The sequence below is a fragment of the Gorilla gorilla genome, chromosome 8, assembly GCF_029281585.2.
Source record: "Gorilla gorilla gorilla isolate KB3781 chromosome 8, NHGRI_mGorGor1-v2.1_pri, whole genome shotgun sequence".
Taxonomy (NCBI): Eukaryota; Metazoa; Chordata; class Mammalia; order Primates; family Hominidae; genus Gorilla; species Gorilla gorilla.
The window spans coordinates 106,858,084-106,874,653 of record NC_073232.2 but is presented as its reverse complement, the minus strand read 5'-3'; the positions used below and the strand labels follow the sequence as shown (position 1 = coordinate 106,874,653).

Genomic DNA, 16,570 nt, shown 5'->3' with positions numbered 1-16,570 from the left:
CTATTACAGATTGTGCATTACTTACATATTCCTAAGGCCTATTCTCTTATATTTGGTTCTAGTTAACCCACTACTATAAATTTTCAGGGTCTGTCTTGTTTTGCATGATACACTACCATTTCCAATTTCTAGTCATTTCTCAAGACCCTAAAGTTTCATTCAGAAACTTCTCTTGTGCTAACACAATGTCCACTTGAAATCTCTATGACACACTCCTATAGTACTAGTGAATGAAACCAAGAAAACAAAATAACCAAATCCTACCGACAGCCAAGTCTTTTGCTATTATTGCACCTAAGCTATTCCTGAAGAAATAATTTAATGAGATCATCTTATAAGGAACATTTATTTGGTAAACTATCTCATAGAAATAGACTCTAAAATCAAACAATTTCTTAAACAACAGAGAGCATAATCCCAATCTCTCCCCATGAAAAGCCTACTTCATAACCGAAGTACCTAAAGCCCATAACTGCATTACTAGAAGAAAGGAGGGAAAAAGACATTTACTAAACTTCCACAGGAAGACTGTATAAATCTGGAAGTGGTTAAGTACACATCAGCCTGTATCCAAGAATCTACTCAGTCTCAAAAATTAACTGAAAATCTAAACTTAATATGGATACTTCTTTGTTCTTGGTAAGGTTCAGAAAATTACCATCTATTTAAGTACGCATGGTACTAGTTACATGTCAACTGATATAATAAAAAAGGTGAAGTGGACAATCAGTATTTCAAACCCAATACAGGGAAATCACTAGACGTAAACAAGAACTTTTAAAAGCTATTCTTGAGCTCCAGTTTAAAACAAACATTCAGGACTGGAATCTTCAGAATTTTCTAATATCTTGAATATCCCCGTCTTCTCTTTAATTGGTCCTGAAGCATTCATTTGATCTAAGGGAAAAACATTAAAACAGGTACATTTTAGAAGTATAAGAAGAAGAAATATCGTAAAAGAAACATCCAATATGATGTTACGAGAAGTGATTCATCTGTCCAAAATTATAAAACTCACAGTAATACAGGGCACTCTCTTCCTTAATCACCAAGATTTAATAGCAGTGAAAGCAAAAAGGTACACTATTCTTAATACAACAACTAGAATCAGACTCTTGGGAGCATACAATCTAAAGCATCAGTTTGCTAGTCAAAATCGCTTTTGCTGAATTTAAGGTAAGATAAACAAGTCAAAGAGCAATAAATAACATCAATTTGAATCATGTTGTCAGAAATGTTTTAAAAAGAGGCCCAATCACGGTTCGTTTAAGAGCTGAAAACACACCACAAAAAGCTTACCTTGAGAAACATTTTGAATCAATGACAATATGTAGTCTCCTAAATTTTTATCAACATGACAGCTGTGAAATGAAATCTGATTTTAATTTATATTACTGATTTCTAATCATCCTTGTCTGTTCATTAGACATTTCTTTCTCTCTTGGTAATAGCCTGCTCTTATCCGTTTTCATTATCAACTTTTATTTACTTGCATATCCTAAACACTTCCTGTTATATGTTGCAAATATTATTTGTGGTTTGTCTCTTATCTCTTTATGGTGTCATCTGTCTTACAGTAGTCTTTCCTATTAATGTAATTAAAATCTATGAAACCTATCATATAATTTGTGATTTCTGTATTATAAAGAATTCTAATTCTAAAATCATAAATATATTTTCCTGTCTTTTTAGGTTAAAATTCTACCTTTAATATTTAGGTTTTGAACACATGGATTGTTAATTTATCTGAAGTTTGTAAGTGCAGTGTGAGGAAAGGAGAATCTAAGTTAATTTTTCCCCTATTAATTACTATTTCCCCAGATCATCTATTGATTAATAGGAATTTCCTATCAGTGGTTTGAAGTTCCATTTCACATTTATTAGCTTTTTGTGAACGTTGTCTTTCTAGATTCACCATATTGTACTTCTAGCCAATATATCACACCATGTGCTAATTCTACCATCTTGATTATTATGACTTTTAAATTTTTAATAAGACTTTATACCTGGTATAGAATATCTTGTGCTTCAAAACTGTCTTGGTTCTGGTCCTTTATTACTCTCTCATATAAATTTTAACAACAGTCTGTTTTACAAAAAGTCATTCTGGGATTTTTTTTTTTTTTTTTTTTTAAGAGACAGAGTCTCACTCTGTCACCCAGGCTGGAGTGCAATGGCACAATCTCCATTCACTGCAACCTCCACCTGCCGGGTTCTAGCAATTCTCCTGCCTCAGCCTTCCGAGTAGCTGGGATTACAGGCACATGCCTCCATGCCCCGCTAATTTTTTCTATTTTAGTAGAGACAGGGTTTCACCGTGTTGCCCAGGCTGGTCTCGAACTCCTGAGCTCAGGCAATCCACCTGCCTCAGCCTCCCAAAGTGATAGGATTATAGGCGTGAGCCACCACACCCAGCCATCATTCTGGGATTTTAATTAGAAGAAAAATTCAAGAATATAAGTTAGTTTTGGGGAACACTGACTTACACTTTGTAGTAACCATTCATATCCACAAATACAGCTAAATCTGCATGTTTACTCAGTCTATTAACGTCCTGCAATGTTTCATAATTCTGTCCTTATATAAACATGTTTAAAATTGTTAAACTTTAATTGTAGGCATGATAATTTTGTAGCTGTTGTAAAAACCTTCATTATTAAACAATTATTGCTGTTACACATATTATTAATAAGCAATCTTCTTAAATTCTATTTTAAAAGATTCTGGATTCCCTTGGACTTCCTATGAAGATGATCAAACCAGACCACTTGCAAATAAAAGCAATTTTGATAATGCCAGCACTTTAGGAGGACGAGGCAGACAGATCACTTGAGCCCAGGAGTGTGAGACCAGCTTGAGCAACATGGCAAACCCCTGTCTCTACAAAATACACAAAACAGAATTAGCAGGACACAGTAATCACACCTGCAGTCCCAGCAACTTGGGAGGCTGAGGTGTGGGGATTGATTGAGCCCAGCAGGTTAAAGCTGCAGTGAGCCATGATCACACCACTGAACTCCAGCCTCGGTGACAGAACGAGACTTTGTCTCAAATAAAAAAAAATTATGAAGATGATTATGATATTATGGCAAGTTGGTTTTTGGTATCTAATTAGGTGATCATCTAGTTCTCCATTATTTAATTAATATGAATTATATTATCAGATGTTAAACAGTCCTTACATGCCTCACATAATGTTGTTTTTTAATATAGTTAAGATTTGACCATGATGCTGTATTTCTCATATTTCTCCCTAAACTATTTCAAAGTTAAAATTCAAATAAACATGCAAATAATCCAGAATATCTAAAACAATTTTGAAAAAGAACAAAACTAGAGAAAGTACACTTCCCATAAAGCTACCTTAATTAAATCAGTGCGATACTGGCATAGGAATACCACAGAGATCAATGGGACAGAATTGAGAATACAGAAATAAACCCTTATATTTATGATCAAATGATTTTCATCAAGGATGACAAGGCAATCCAATAGAAAAAGGATCATCTTTTTAACAAATGAATATTGACATGCAAAAAGATGAAAATTCATTGAAAATAGATCATAGATCTAAATGTAAGAGCAAAAACTATAAAACTATTAAAAGAAAATATCAACACCTTGAATTAGGCAAAGAGTAGTTAGAGATGACACAAAAATCATGAGTGACAGAAAAAATTTGTTAAAATTGGAATTCATTAAAATTTAAAACTTTTGCTCTTCAGAAGATACTAAGTAAGTAAGTGAAGAGACAGGCCAGAGTAGAAGAAAATGTTTGGAAAATACATCTGATTAAAAAAAACTTTCAACCACATATATTTTATTTTGATTCAATAAGACACAGAATTGAATTTTAAAATGAACAACATATTTGAAAATAAGATATCATGACACTGTAGCCAGTGCCACGCAGGTAAATGTTTAACAATTGGGTCTCAAAAAAAACAAAAACCGAGGCACAATGGCTCATGCCTATAATCCCAGCTTACTCCAAAGGCTGAGGCTGGAGGATCCCTTGAGCCCAGGACTTTTAGGCTGCAATGAGCTATAGTCGCACTCCTGCATTCTAGCCAGGAATACAAAGCAAGACCCTTTTTTGTTAAAAACAAAGACTGGGGTTTCTAGTTTCTGCCTGTATCCGTGATATGAATGTTACTGCCATCACCAATTTCAAAAGACCAAAATGTCACGGAATACAGTTGGGAAAAAAAGATTATACAGTATCTCCACCATACAGATGCAACAGACAAATAATCAATAGCCTAGACAACAGTAATATGTTGTAAAATAATTAGGAAATTATGAAGTACAAAATATTATTTTTGTGTTCAAAATAATTCATGGTCATCACTGTAGGCATCAGATCATAAGGTGGTATTCTAAAAAACTGATTAAAAAAAAAAGAAGCAATATATCCTGGCTCTCTTCTATCTCAGGGAAACTGTAAGGGAAAGTTCTTAAATAACCCAGCTAATAAAAGAATGACAGAACAAGAAAAATCACCATTTTGCAATGATTAAGTTAATAATGGTTCTAATCAGCCACTTTCAAGGGATACTAAAAATCACCACGTTAGGCTTGGTGCAGTGGCTCATGCCTGTAATCCCAGTGCTTTGGGAGGCTGGGGTGGGCAGATCACCTGAGATCAGGAGTTCAAGACCAGCCTGGCCAACATGGCGAAACCCTGTCTCTACTAAAGATACAAAAATTAGCCAGGCGTGGTGGCAGGCGACTGTAAGACTAGCTACTAGGGAGGCTGAGGCAGGAGAATCCCTTGAACCCAGGAGGCTGAGGTTGCAGTGAGCTGAGATCGTGTCAGCGCACTCCAGCCTGGGCGAAAGAGCAAGACTCTGTTTCCAAAAAATAAAATAAAATAAAATAAATCATCGTGTTAAGTAAAGGATGAAGGCTGACAAGACACTTTATAATATTATCTTGATTAATCTTAGCTCACTGGAAATAAGAAATCCACACATGATGTGCCTCCTGGTATGACGAAAAATATGAGAACAAAGCACTGGTATTCTCAACTAAGACAGGAACTTGAATATATTCATTTACAAGTGTTATTTACCAGTTTACAGAAAATATCTGAATTATGGAAGAAGTTAAAGATAATGACATTTATGGGCAAAATGTCATGTCTGAGATTTGATTTTAATACTCTAAGAAGAAAAATGACAATAAAACAAGATTTGATACATGTGGCTGAATGAATTGCACAAGGGGTTCATTACATTATGCTAATTAAGTGTATGTTTCGAAGCTTCCATTAAAAAAAAGCATAATACTTACCAATAAGATCACTTCGATCTAACAACAACTCTAGATCTTTATCACTAATGACCTTCTCTCTTGATCCTTTTATTTCCCTATAGAAAACAAAATATTCAAGTCTATGTGAATAATTCAAAGCTACAAATTAAATCTTTCTAAAATTAAAAACTCACCTTTCATAATCTCTAGATTTTAATAATTCCATTAATTCCTTAGGATCTAAGAAATTCTTAGACAGATTTAATCCAGACTGACCACCTTTGAAATGATCTAAAAAAAAAGAGAAATTAAAAACATTAAAATTCCTTTTAAAATTACAATACAACATATTACAAACCAATCACAATGGCCTGCATTAAGAAGGACGGCAAAAAACAAGTGTTGATAAAAAATAAAAGCAAATGAAGCTCTCAGGCTTCGCTAGTAGGAGTGGAAAATGATATGTCCACTTTGGAAAAGGCTGGTAGTTGCCAGTAGTTAAACACGCACCCTCCCTAAGATCAAGAACCAAAAAATGCATTATGTCCACAAAGACTTGTACAGGACCAACTTATTCATAATAACCAGAATCTAGAAATAATTTAAATGTCGACCAACAGGAGAATGGAAAAAACAAACTATTCACCAATTAAAAGAAAAACATTCTACTAAAAACAACACAGATGACTCTGTGTTGAAAAAATATATTCAACAAAATAGCTAAACAAAAAAAAGACTCATCAATGTGACAAAAATCAGAATACTGGATGCTTCCTAGTGATGGTAAGGGGAGCATAGGAATTACTGGAAAGGGTGAACAAAGAAAATTTCTTGGATGATGAAAATGCTACCTTGATCTCGATGATAGTTACATAGGAGTACATAAATCTGGTCAAACTTCATTAACCTGTACATTTAAGATCTGTGCATTTTGCTGTATGTATGTAATAACTCAACTGAAAAATGTCAGCATTTAAAAAATCCCTTCAAAATTTTCTACAAAATTAATCTACTAAAAAATCGAAAATAGGGCTGAGCACAGTGGCTCACACCTATAAGCCCAACACTTGAAGAGGCTAAGGCAGGAGGATCACTTGAGTCCAGGTGTTCGAGAACAACCTGGGTAAAAAGTTAAACGGTCTCTTAAAAAAAAAATTATGCTTTTTCCCCAATGCAAGTTCCAATTACAATCTAAATGTTTCACCAAATTAATTTTGTCTAAACCTTAATACACTCTTACCTCAAAACCCAGAGAAAGTATTTACAAGTGGAAAAGGAGTATAAAATAAATTATTAGTGATTTCCAACATTACTTTTCACATTAACATTATCATGTTCCCATTTCTCTAGGCTTGATGATTTACATAAATGATTTTCAACATTTCTTCAGGTAGCTATCAAGCCATTTATTCAAAGAAAATTTTATGGTGAATGGATAGAAGTATAACTTCTCTAAGGAATCTCAGGAACAAAACTTTTTCACCTATGTCAGTTCCCCACCTCCTCAGAATTTTTTCTAGATTAAAAAGCATTGTTGAGACCCATCTGGCTATGATAAGGAAATGAAAAATGAAAAAAAAGTGTCCAAAACTATAAAAAGGGCATTCTGCAGTGAAATATTCTGTGAAACAGTGCGTTCAATAAATAAATAGATTTTTATAACACTTAAATACACTTAATATTTTAATACATGGAACTTGCAAAATATTTATCTTAAAACTTTTAGCAAGCCAATCTGTTATCAGGAACATGTAATTATCCTTGACCCCTTTTCTCTGCCCATCTGCTCTTCATCTACATATCTACATACTCGCTAACATTCTTTCTTTTATGTCTATGGTGACCAACTTAGTTTAGGCTCCCAAATTCCCCACTGCTTATTTAAATCCTGTCATATCAGGCTGTTAATATTTTTTTTTTTTTGGAGACAGAGTCTTGTTCTGTCACCCAGGCTAGAGTGCAGTGGCACGATCTCGGCTCACTGCAACCTCCTCCTCCCGGGTTCAAGCGATTCTCCTGCCTCAGCTTCCTGAGTAGCTGGGATTACAGGCGCCCGCCACCACGCCTGGCTAATTTTTGTATTGTTAGTAGAGACGCGGTTTCACCATCTTGGCCAGCCTGGTCTCGAACTCCTGACCTCGTGACCTCCTGATGTCGTGATCCACCCACCTTGGCATCCCAAAGTACTAGGATTACAGGTGTGAGACACAGAACCCGGCCCAGGCTGTAATATTTTATAAAGAAAATAAAAACAAAATCCACAACACACAAAGCACAATTTAAACAATAAAGCACTACATAAGTGTTATTTACTTTTATGGATGATCAACTTTTCCAGTTTCCTTTTAGCAGCTGCTCTTTCCACAATTTTCTGATCGATAGTATTTGCTGTAACAAGGCGATAAACAACAACTGGCTTTGTCTGACCAATTCTATGACATCTATCCTGGGCCTGAAGATCCGACTGGGGGTTCTTAAAGTTAAAAAGAAAAATAATATTTAACGGTATTAGGTTAAAATTAACATAAACTCATGTGGATAAAGTCAACATGAATGATCTAGCCAGGAACTTTTAAATAGTGGTGTCTTAATTTAAACTTCCAGAGTGGCTTCATAGACAAAATTATCATTCCACAGATCCTTGACAATATTAACAAAAAAGTTTAAATACCCTAAAGAAAACATTTCAGGATGGGCACGATGACTCACTCCTGTAATCTCAGCATTTTGGGAGGCCAAGGCAGGAGGATCATATGAGGATAAAAGCTCAAGACCAGCCTGGGCAAACAGTGAGACGTGGTCTCACTAATTTTTACATTTTTTGTGGGCATGGTAGCACACCCATAGACCCAGCTACTCGAGAGGATGAGGTGGGAGGATCACTTGAATCCAAAAGGTCAAGGCTACTGAGCTGTGATGGTGCCCCTGCACTCAAGCCTGGGTGACAGTGAGACCCTGTCACTAAAAACAAAAGTAAAAAAAAAAATTTTCAATTTTTACTTGCAAAAAACTTTATGAAGAAATAACTCTTAACTGAAAATGGGTATCTTTTCAAAATAGATAAGTAAATTTGTAACATGTACCATTAAAAATTAAAAATTCAGAATAGCCGGGCGCAGTGGCTCATGCTGGTAATCCCAGCACTTAATCCCAGCCTGGGCAACAAGAGCGAAACTCCTTCTCAAAAAAAAAAAAAAAAAAATCAGAATGGAGGCTGGGTGTGGTGGCTCAAGCCTCTAATGCCAGCACTTTGGGAGGCCGAGGTGGGCGGATCACCTGAGGTCAGGATTCAAGGCAGCCTGGCCAACATGGCAAAACCCCGTCTCTACTAAAAACACAAAAATTAGCCAGGCATCGTGGCACACACCTATAGTCACAGCTACTCAGGGGGCTGAGGCAAGAGAATCACTTGAACCCAGGAGGTGAAGGCTGCAGTGAGCCGAGATCGTGCCACTGCACTCCAGCCTGGGCAACAGAGTGAGACTCCATTTCAAAAAAAAAAAAAAAATTCAAAATGGAAATATAATCAGCATATTCCTTGCTATACTTCCAACTTACCCAATCACTATCATAAATGATAACTGTATCTGCTGCAGTCAGATTAATGCCCAGGCCACCAGCTCGTGTACTCACTAAGAAGATAAACACCTCTGGATCCGTGTTGAAGCTGTGCATCTAAAAGCAAAAAGGATGTAAATACAACAGATTAAAATAAATTAACCAACAAGTTTGAAGGAGAAAAATGTTTTCAATTACAACTATTAAAGACTTAAACAAAGGAGGCCAAACAAATCATTCAGATCTATAAAACAATTATGTTAACAAAACCTGTGCTGTTACCTTTATCATCCAAGCACCTATATTAAAGAGATCTTAATTTTGTTAAAAACCATGTATCACAACAATGTTTAAATAAGAAAAGCTAATATCAAAAAATGATGAAAAAATTGTAGTTGTTGTCTAACACATGGGGTGGGTGGGAGGGAGAATTGACTAGAAGGGGGCACAGGAAACTTTCTGGGCTGATGGGAACATTCTATATCTTAATAGGGGTTAGGTATAAATTTACATATGCATTTGTCAGAAAGATTCAGCAAATGTATACATTATTTGCTTCAGTATGTGTAAATTTTACCCCAAAAGATAAAATATGCTGAAGTCATTATGGAAAAGGGTAGTATCATCTATATTTTATTTTTAAATGCACCAAAAAACCAGGATTAAATGCCGAATGGATACAGCAAGGCTGCTATTACAGGAAATGTGTTTTCAAAAAGGTATAGTCAAATGTTAGCAGCAGATTGTAGGCGGATTTACAGTTGCTTTTTTTTTTTCAACTTTGCCATATAGTTGATATTTTCATAATAGAAAGTTGAGGACAGGGCAAAAAGGCAAAAAATTTCCTGCTATCCCAATATTCTTACAGTGATGGTTAAGTAGGATATTATTAATAAGATTGTGCCAGAAGATATATATATTTGTGAATCAAAAATTAAGACTTCTTAGTACTAAATCAAAATGTTTGTTTTTGATAAAATCACAGGGTTTCTGGCCATTTCTATCTTTTTATCAATTTGTGGGTCTATTTGGAATATTACTTCAGAAATCAAGATAGGAATTATAAAAGAATAGTTTGGTATGTATGACATAAGTAGTCTTACGTTTTTTTCTCTCTCTGAGTAAGACATGGACCCATCAAGCCTGCTGAAGTTGAAATCTCTGAGATGGCAGTAATCCATCAAAATGTCCAACATGCTTGTCATTTGTGAAAAAAGCAGCACCTGAAATTAAACATATCTTAATATTTCTAATGATTGATAAAAAAATAATTGAACAATCCAAAATTCCAATCAAAAGTACCACCTTGTGACCTCTTTTTTTTAGTTCTGGCAGCATTCGATCCAAAATCAAGAACTTCCCAGAATTTGTTACCAATTCTTCATCGATCTTAAGAAGGGGCAAAGGAAGAAAAAATAGAGAGAAAACTGTTATTTGCTTTGTTAAAACAAAAGCCATTTGGAAAGTTCAATTTTCAAAGCCAAGTCACTTAAAAAACTTAAAAACTGACCTGTTATTCAATCTTTGTAAAATCAGAAGATAGTTATTACTCAAAGACATACTCTAGAATGTAAAACCCGCAATTTCACAAAAACAAAGTACAAATATAACTTTGATCTAACCTCAACACTCCTCTCTCAAAGTCATTGTGAAAGAAAACAATTATGTCAAACTTAATGGGTACATACTCAGGTTTATTCTTTATAAGTGAGTTATTTCCAATCAAATGTATACGTAAACTACTGCTAGAATTCTTACCAGAAATTAAGAGAAAATACAGGAGCTGATAAGTAATCTAAATATTGTGGACAAAGACTTTTTCACCTTCTGGTGAAATTACCTCATGAGAGAGCTACTTTCATTTGAGTGGGAAAGTTTTGTCTTCTTTCTTACTCTAATAAAGATGTAAAGCAGTGCCTCTCAAATGGGGACAATTTTGCCCTCCACCTATCCCCAGGGTATATTTGGCAGCGGCAGCAAACTTTTTAGTTGTCATAACTGAGGGAAGTGAATACTAGTGGCATCTAATGGGTAGAAGACAGGGATGCTGCTAAATGTCCTAAGTGCACAGAACATTACCTCCTAAGAAAGAATTATCTGGCCCAAAATGTCAAATTGCCAGGAGTGGAAAAGCCTATTGTAAACTACCTTGAAACAACTGTGACTGAGGGTTACTAAGAATTTATTTCTATTGATATTATGCTATCATTCTATCAACTACCCAAGAAAGCAACTTCATTTACTTAATTTGAAAACCTCCAAATCAAAATTAGTTTTATTCTATGGCAACCTGCTGATCTTTAAGCAATGAGCAACCAGGCTGATTTTGATAAGCCAACTATTAATGATAAAAGAAATAGTGAAAAGACCACTCTCTCTAAAATATAACAAGTAAACATGCAGAGTACAAATCAATTACTAAATTTAGAATTCTTAGCTGTTCACATAAAATATGTAAATAAAAATATTAGTTGCATAGAGGCCAGGTGTGGTGGCTCTTGCCTGTAATCCTAGCACTCTGGGAAGCTGAGGCAGGATGGCCTGAGAAACCAGGAAGTTTGAGACCAGCCTGAGAAACATAGTAAGACCCTGTCTCTATAAAAAATAAAAAAATTTAAAAAACTAGTTGCTCATAGAAAGTGACCATTTTTCTAACCCTGATAAGGTTCTCTGAAATTTCGGAAAGAAGACTGTCTCAGCTTACTGAAGGATTACAATCTTCATGACAAATAGCACCATACTTATTTTTAATAATTATAATCAAAACAAAGTAACACTTTTCGCCAATATAAAAGTAATAGAAATCAAAACAGTAAATTAGAATTAAACAGTATTCACCTTAAACTCTTGTGTAACAGGGTCTATAGGATACTCAATCAAATATGGATGATTACAACATTTACGAAGTAGCATCATTATATTCTGCAGCTTCAGATTAACTTCAGATTCTACAGGGATATTCACTTCCACAACAGTTCTACCAAAACAAATAATGCATATATGGGAAATGCAAAAAATGGTCACAGTTTAAAGAATACTTAAATTCACTTTTGAATTCAAACCTTTCTCGGTCCACCTCTGGCTGTATTTGACTGATCAGTTTTTCCAATTCATTAGGGAAATCATCTATTTTGCTGTAATTTATTGATTTTCTAGTTCGTCGTTTTGGTCGACCAGTAGGACTTAACTCAATTGTTTCTTTCTAAAAGGGAATGAATTAAAAGAAATTCAGGTTATAAAGCTATGTCCTTAGGTTCTAAATGTAAACAAAATAAGGCATATTTTATGTACAAAATGACAATCTATAGACAAATACGAATGTTGTAGGAAATTAGTTTAATTTTAACATGGACGACAATATCTGAAAGTAAGAGGAAGGGCCTTCATATCTCAATAGGTAAAAATGAAGGGTGTATAAAACTACTTTGAACTTACACAAAAGGATTTAATACCTTAAAGTTGAAATATGGCTCCGGAAATTTGCAGTACAGAGGATATTTCTTCAGACTGGTGTAACACTGCATGAAACTGCTCATTATGAAATTGCTCATTAACAGACAAATAATGTAAATTTGTAAATGGCTAGACCCTTCCTTTAATTATAATTAATTATTAAAAAGGGAGAAGAGGCCGGGCACGGTGGCTCACGCCTGTAATCCCAGCACTTTCGGAGGCCGAGGCGGGCAGATCACAAGGTCAGGAGATCGAGACCATCCTGGCTACCATGGTGAAACCCCGTCTCTACTCAAATATAGAAACAATTAGCCAAGCGTGGTGGCCGGCGACTGTAGTCCCAGCTACTCGGGAGGCTGAGGCAGGAGAATGGCATGAACCCGGGAGGCGGAGCTTGCAGTGAGCCAAGATCATGCCACTACACTCCAGCCTGGGCAACACAGCGAGACTCTGTCTCAAAAAAAAAAAAAAAAAAAAAAAAAAGTGGGGGGGAGAAGAGAGTCTGGTGGTCCTATTGTTAAAAAATGCATGACAATAAATATTTTGAAAAGAAAATACATAGGTTTATAGTGTACAATAAAAAACCTGGACAGTTAAACAAAACTTAAGGGTCTCCTTCAGTTACATGATAATAACATCCCACCTCTATCTCCTATAATATGGTGGGTGATGAATAATAATCATCAAATTGATTATTAATCCTTTTGGTTATCAATAACCTTCTGTAAGGAAACTGTACAGGTTGAACATCCCTAACGGGAAAATACAAATGCTCCAATAAGCATTTCCTTTTAGTGTCATATCAGCACTCAAAGTTTCAAATTTTGGAGCAACTCAGATTTTGGATGCTCAATCTGTATATCTGGAGATTAGTCTAGTTGCCAAGTCCTTAGTACAGGGATTCTCAAATACCTGTGTGCTTGTTAAAAATGCATTTCCAAGTTCATGATTAGAGTTAATCTGTACGGAAATATAAATTTTTATTTTATTTATTTTTTTTTGAGACGGAGTTTCGCTCTTGTTGCCCAGGCTGGAGTGCAAAGGCACAATCTCGGCTCACCACAACCTCCGCCTCCCGGGTTCAAGTGATTCTCCTGCCTCAGCCTTCCTGAGTAGCTAGGATTACAGGCATGAGCCACCACGCCTAGCTAATTTTGTGTTTTTAGTAGAGACAGGGTTTTCTCCATGTTGGTCAGACTGGTCTCGAACTCCCGACCTCAGGTGATCCATCCGCCTCGGCCTCTCAAAGTGCTGGGATTACAGGCACGAGCCACCGCGCCTGGCCTAAATTTTTAGTAAGTATTCCAGATGACTGTAAAGCAATTAATACAAAGATTATCACTTACATTTTAGCAGGACTCCAGATACTAGGAAACAACTTTTGCCACTAAGCCTTATGCCTTATACCCCAGTTAGAAATTCACCCAAGTCCTAAAAATGAACAAGGGGACATTAAAACTGGAATTTAGGCCAGGCGCAATTGCTAACACCTGGAATCCCAGCACTTTGGGAGGCCAAGGTGGGCGGACTGCTTAAGCCCAGGAGTCTGAGACCAACCTGGGAAACATGGCAAAATGCCAGTCTCTATAAAAAAATACAAAAAATTTAGCCAGGCAGGTAAAGGCTGCAGTGAGCAGTGATTGTGCCACTGCACCACAGCCTGGGTGACAGAGCGACACCTTCTCTCAAAAAAAAAGGGAAAAAAGAGAAATTTTATATGTCAAGTTTCATTTACAGTACATTTCAAAACCACCATACCTCACTGGATCCAAACATGTTTGCAATTGTACGGTTCACAATGGCTGTATAAAAGATCTCCTGCTTCTTTGAAAGTGGAGCATAAACGACTACTTCTCGTTTAGGAGGAACTTCAAGAGCAACATCAGACTTCAGTCTTCTCAATAAGAAAGGTGTTAAAATCTAAAATTAAAACATGAACAGAAAAATATGAGTATTAAACATTCTTTTTTTTCAAGGAATACTGTCCCCATATACTCCTTTAGCTTATCTTTTTACTTCCTATATAAATATCAAATCTCAAAAGGTGAAAATATCTTGAGATTTTCCCAGACCAGACCAAATGATAAACTCACAGTTGTCCGCAGCATTTCAGAATTTATTGTTCTTTTAAAAACTGTAAGAATCTATCTCAAATAATTTTAAAAGTAAAAATATAAAGGTAGCATTTGTATTTCTTAGGGTTGAAGTTTCAGTTATATTATAGCCCACAACTTTTAGAATGAGATGTTATCAGCACCATACAAAAGGGGAAATAATAAAAATGAATAAAAATTAAAAATATTTGAAATAATGAGTACAAAAAGTAGAAATAATAAGACCTAGTATTTGGTAGCACAACACGGTGACTACAGTCAATAATAATTTAACTTTTACATTTTAAAATATAAAGAAGAGTATAACTAGAGGCCAGGTGTGGTGGCTCACACTTGTAATCCCAGCACTTTGGGAGGCCGAGGCGGGTGAATCACCTGGGTCAAGAGTTTGAGACCAGCCTGGTGAACATGGTGAAACCCCATCTCCACTAAAAATACAAAAATTAGCTGGGCGTGCTGGCGGGTACCTGTAATCCCAGCTACTCAAGAGGCTGAGGCAGGAGAATTGTTTGAACCTGGGAGGCAGAGGTTGCAGTGAGCCAGGACTGTGCCACTGCACTCCAGCCTGGGTGACAGAGCAAGACTCTGTCTCCACACACACACACACAAAAGTGTGTAACTGGATCATTTGTAACACAAAGGATAACAAATGCTTGAAGGGATGGATACCCCATTCTCCATGATATGATTATTATGCATTGCATTTCTGTATCAATATCAAAACATACACCTCATAAATATATACATCTACTATGTACCCAAAAAACTAAAAATTTTTTTAAAAATTAAAAATTTTTTAATAGAATGAGGTTTTAAGACTCAGTAAAAAGCCAGCTGACCTAGGGATGCAGACATACAAGTTTCCTTCTATAAGTTCTAAAGTTTCAGGCTTAAAATTATTCTCTTTCATTAGCTGGGGTGGTTACAAATGATTATCACATTTATAAAGAGAACACAGAAGCAACAGACAATAATTATGCATTAAAATATTCGGGTCACTAAAAGAACACAAATACTTGTTTAAAATCATTGTATACTCTAGGTCGGACGCAGTAGCTCACACCTGTAATCCCAGCAGTTTGGGAAGCCGAGGCGGGTAGATCACCTGAGGTCAGAAGTTTGAGACTAGCCTGGCCACCATGGTGAAATCCCGTCTCTACTAAAAAAACAAAAAAATTTAGTCAGGCGTGGTGGCGGGATTACAGAATCCCAGCTACTCGGAAGGCTGAGGCAGGAGAATGGCTTGAACTTGGGAGACGCAGGTTGCAGTGAGCCAAGATCGTGCCACTGCACCCTAGCCTGGGCGACAGAGACGTTGACTCAAAAAAAATACTACTACTAATAATAATAAATAATTGTATACTCTTTATACCCCTGCCATTAAATACTGACAATGGTTTACATATAGTAATCATATATAATAAAGCTCATTTTCAGGACTCTGGACTTAAATACCCAACAAGTATAGAGCTAATCATAGACAGACTATTACCAAAGATAGTAAACACATTACCAGTGTTGGTATCTACCAACCCAAAAACAAATATGCCGACAGGCAATCAGGAAAAATATGTAAATGTTTCATAAACATGTTAAAACATGTCCGGCCGGGCGCGGTGGCTCACGCCTGTAATCCCAGCACTTTGGGAGGCCAAGGCAGGCGGATCACAAGGTCAGGAGATCGAGACCATCCCGGCTAACACAGTAAAACCCCGTCTCTACTAAAAAATAGAAAAAATTGGCCAGGCGTAGTGGCAGGCGCCTGTAGTCCCAGCTACTCGGGAGGCTGAGGCAGGACAATGGCGTGAACCCGGGAGGCGCAGCTTGCAGTGAGCCGAGATTGTGCCACGGCACTCCAGCCTGGGCGACAGAGCAAGATTCTGTCTCAAAAAAATAAAAATAAATAAATAAAATTTAAAAAAACATGTCCATGTCTGTAAGGAAAACATGAAATAACCAGATATTTTTCTACCACATGCACTGACAAATGTTATAGTTTGATGTTAACTGAAACGGCAAATATGTGGAAGAAGAGGCACACTATATCGCTGAAACACATATATAAAAAAGGTATTTATATATGTTTTTCCTACTAAACAAGCTTTCAAAGCAGACAAAAACAAGAGTTATACCAGACCCATCTACCAAAAATTAGCTGGACCTGGTGGCATGCACCTTTGGTTCCAGCA

General features: G+C 36.2%; 1 protein-coding gene across 3 annotated transcripts in view; it reads right to left on the bottom strand.

Moving 5' to 3' along the window:
- Window positions 1-327: 327 nt before the first annotated feature.
- HELLS (helicase, lymphoid specific) overlaps window positions 328-16,570 on the bottom strand; it is a 55,937-nt gene continuing 39,694 nt past the window's right edge. For 2 of the 3 annotated variants that reach the window (XM_004049809.5, XM_004049811.5), the window contains 10 exons: window positions 14,026-14,187; window positions 11,877-12,016; window positions 11,653-11,791; window positions 10,120-10,203; window positions 9,918-10,037; window positions 8,815-8,931; window positions 7,570-7,729; window positions 5,451-5,547; window positions 5,296-5,372; window positions 328-897 (listed from right to left, as the gene is read on the bottom strand). In XM_004049809.5, the coding sequence (XP_004049857.2) occupies window positions 803-897; window positions 5,296-5,372; window positions 5,451-5,547; window positions 7,570-7,729; window positions 8,815-8,931; window positions 9,918-10,037; window positions 10,120-10,203; window positions 11,653-11,791; window positions 11,877-12,016; window positions 14,026-14,187 (1,191 nt within the window). In that variant the 3' untranslated portion in view covers window positions 328-802. The remainder of the gene's footprint in view (window positions 898-5,295; window positions 5,373-5,450; window positions 5,548-7,569; window positions 7,730-8,814; window positions 8,932-9,917; window positions 10,038-10,119; window positions 10,204-11,652; window positions 11,792-11,876; window positions 12,017-14,025; window positions 14,188-16,570) is intronic. The other variant, XM_055352524.2, reaches the window with a different exon arrangement.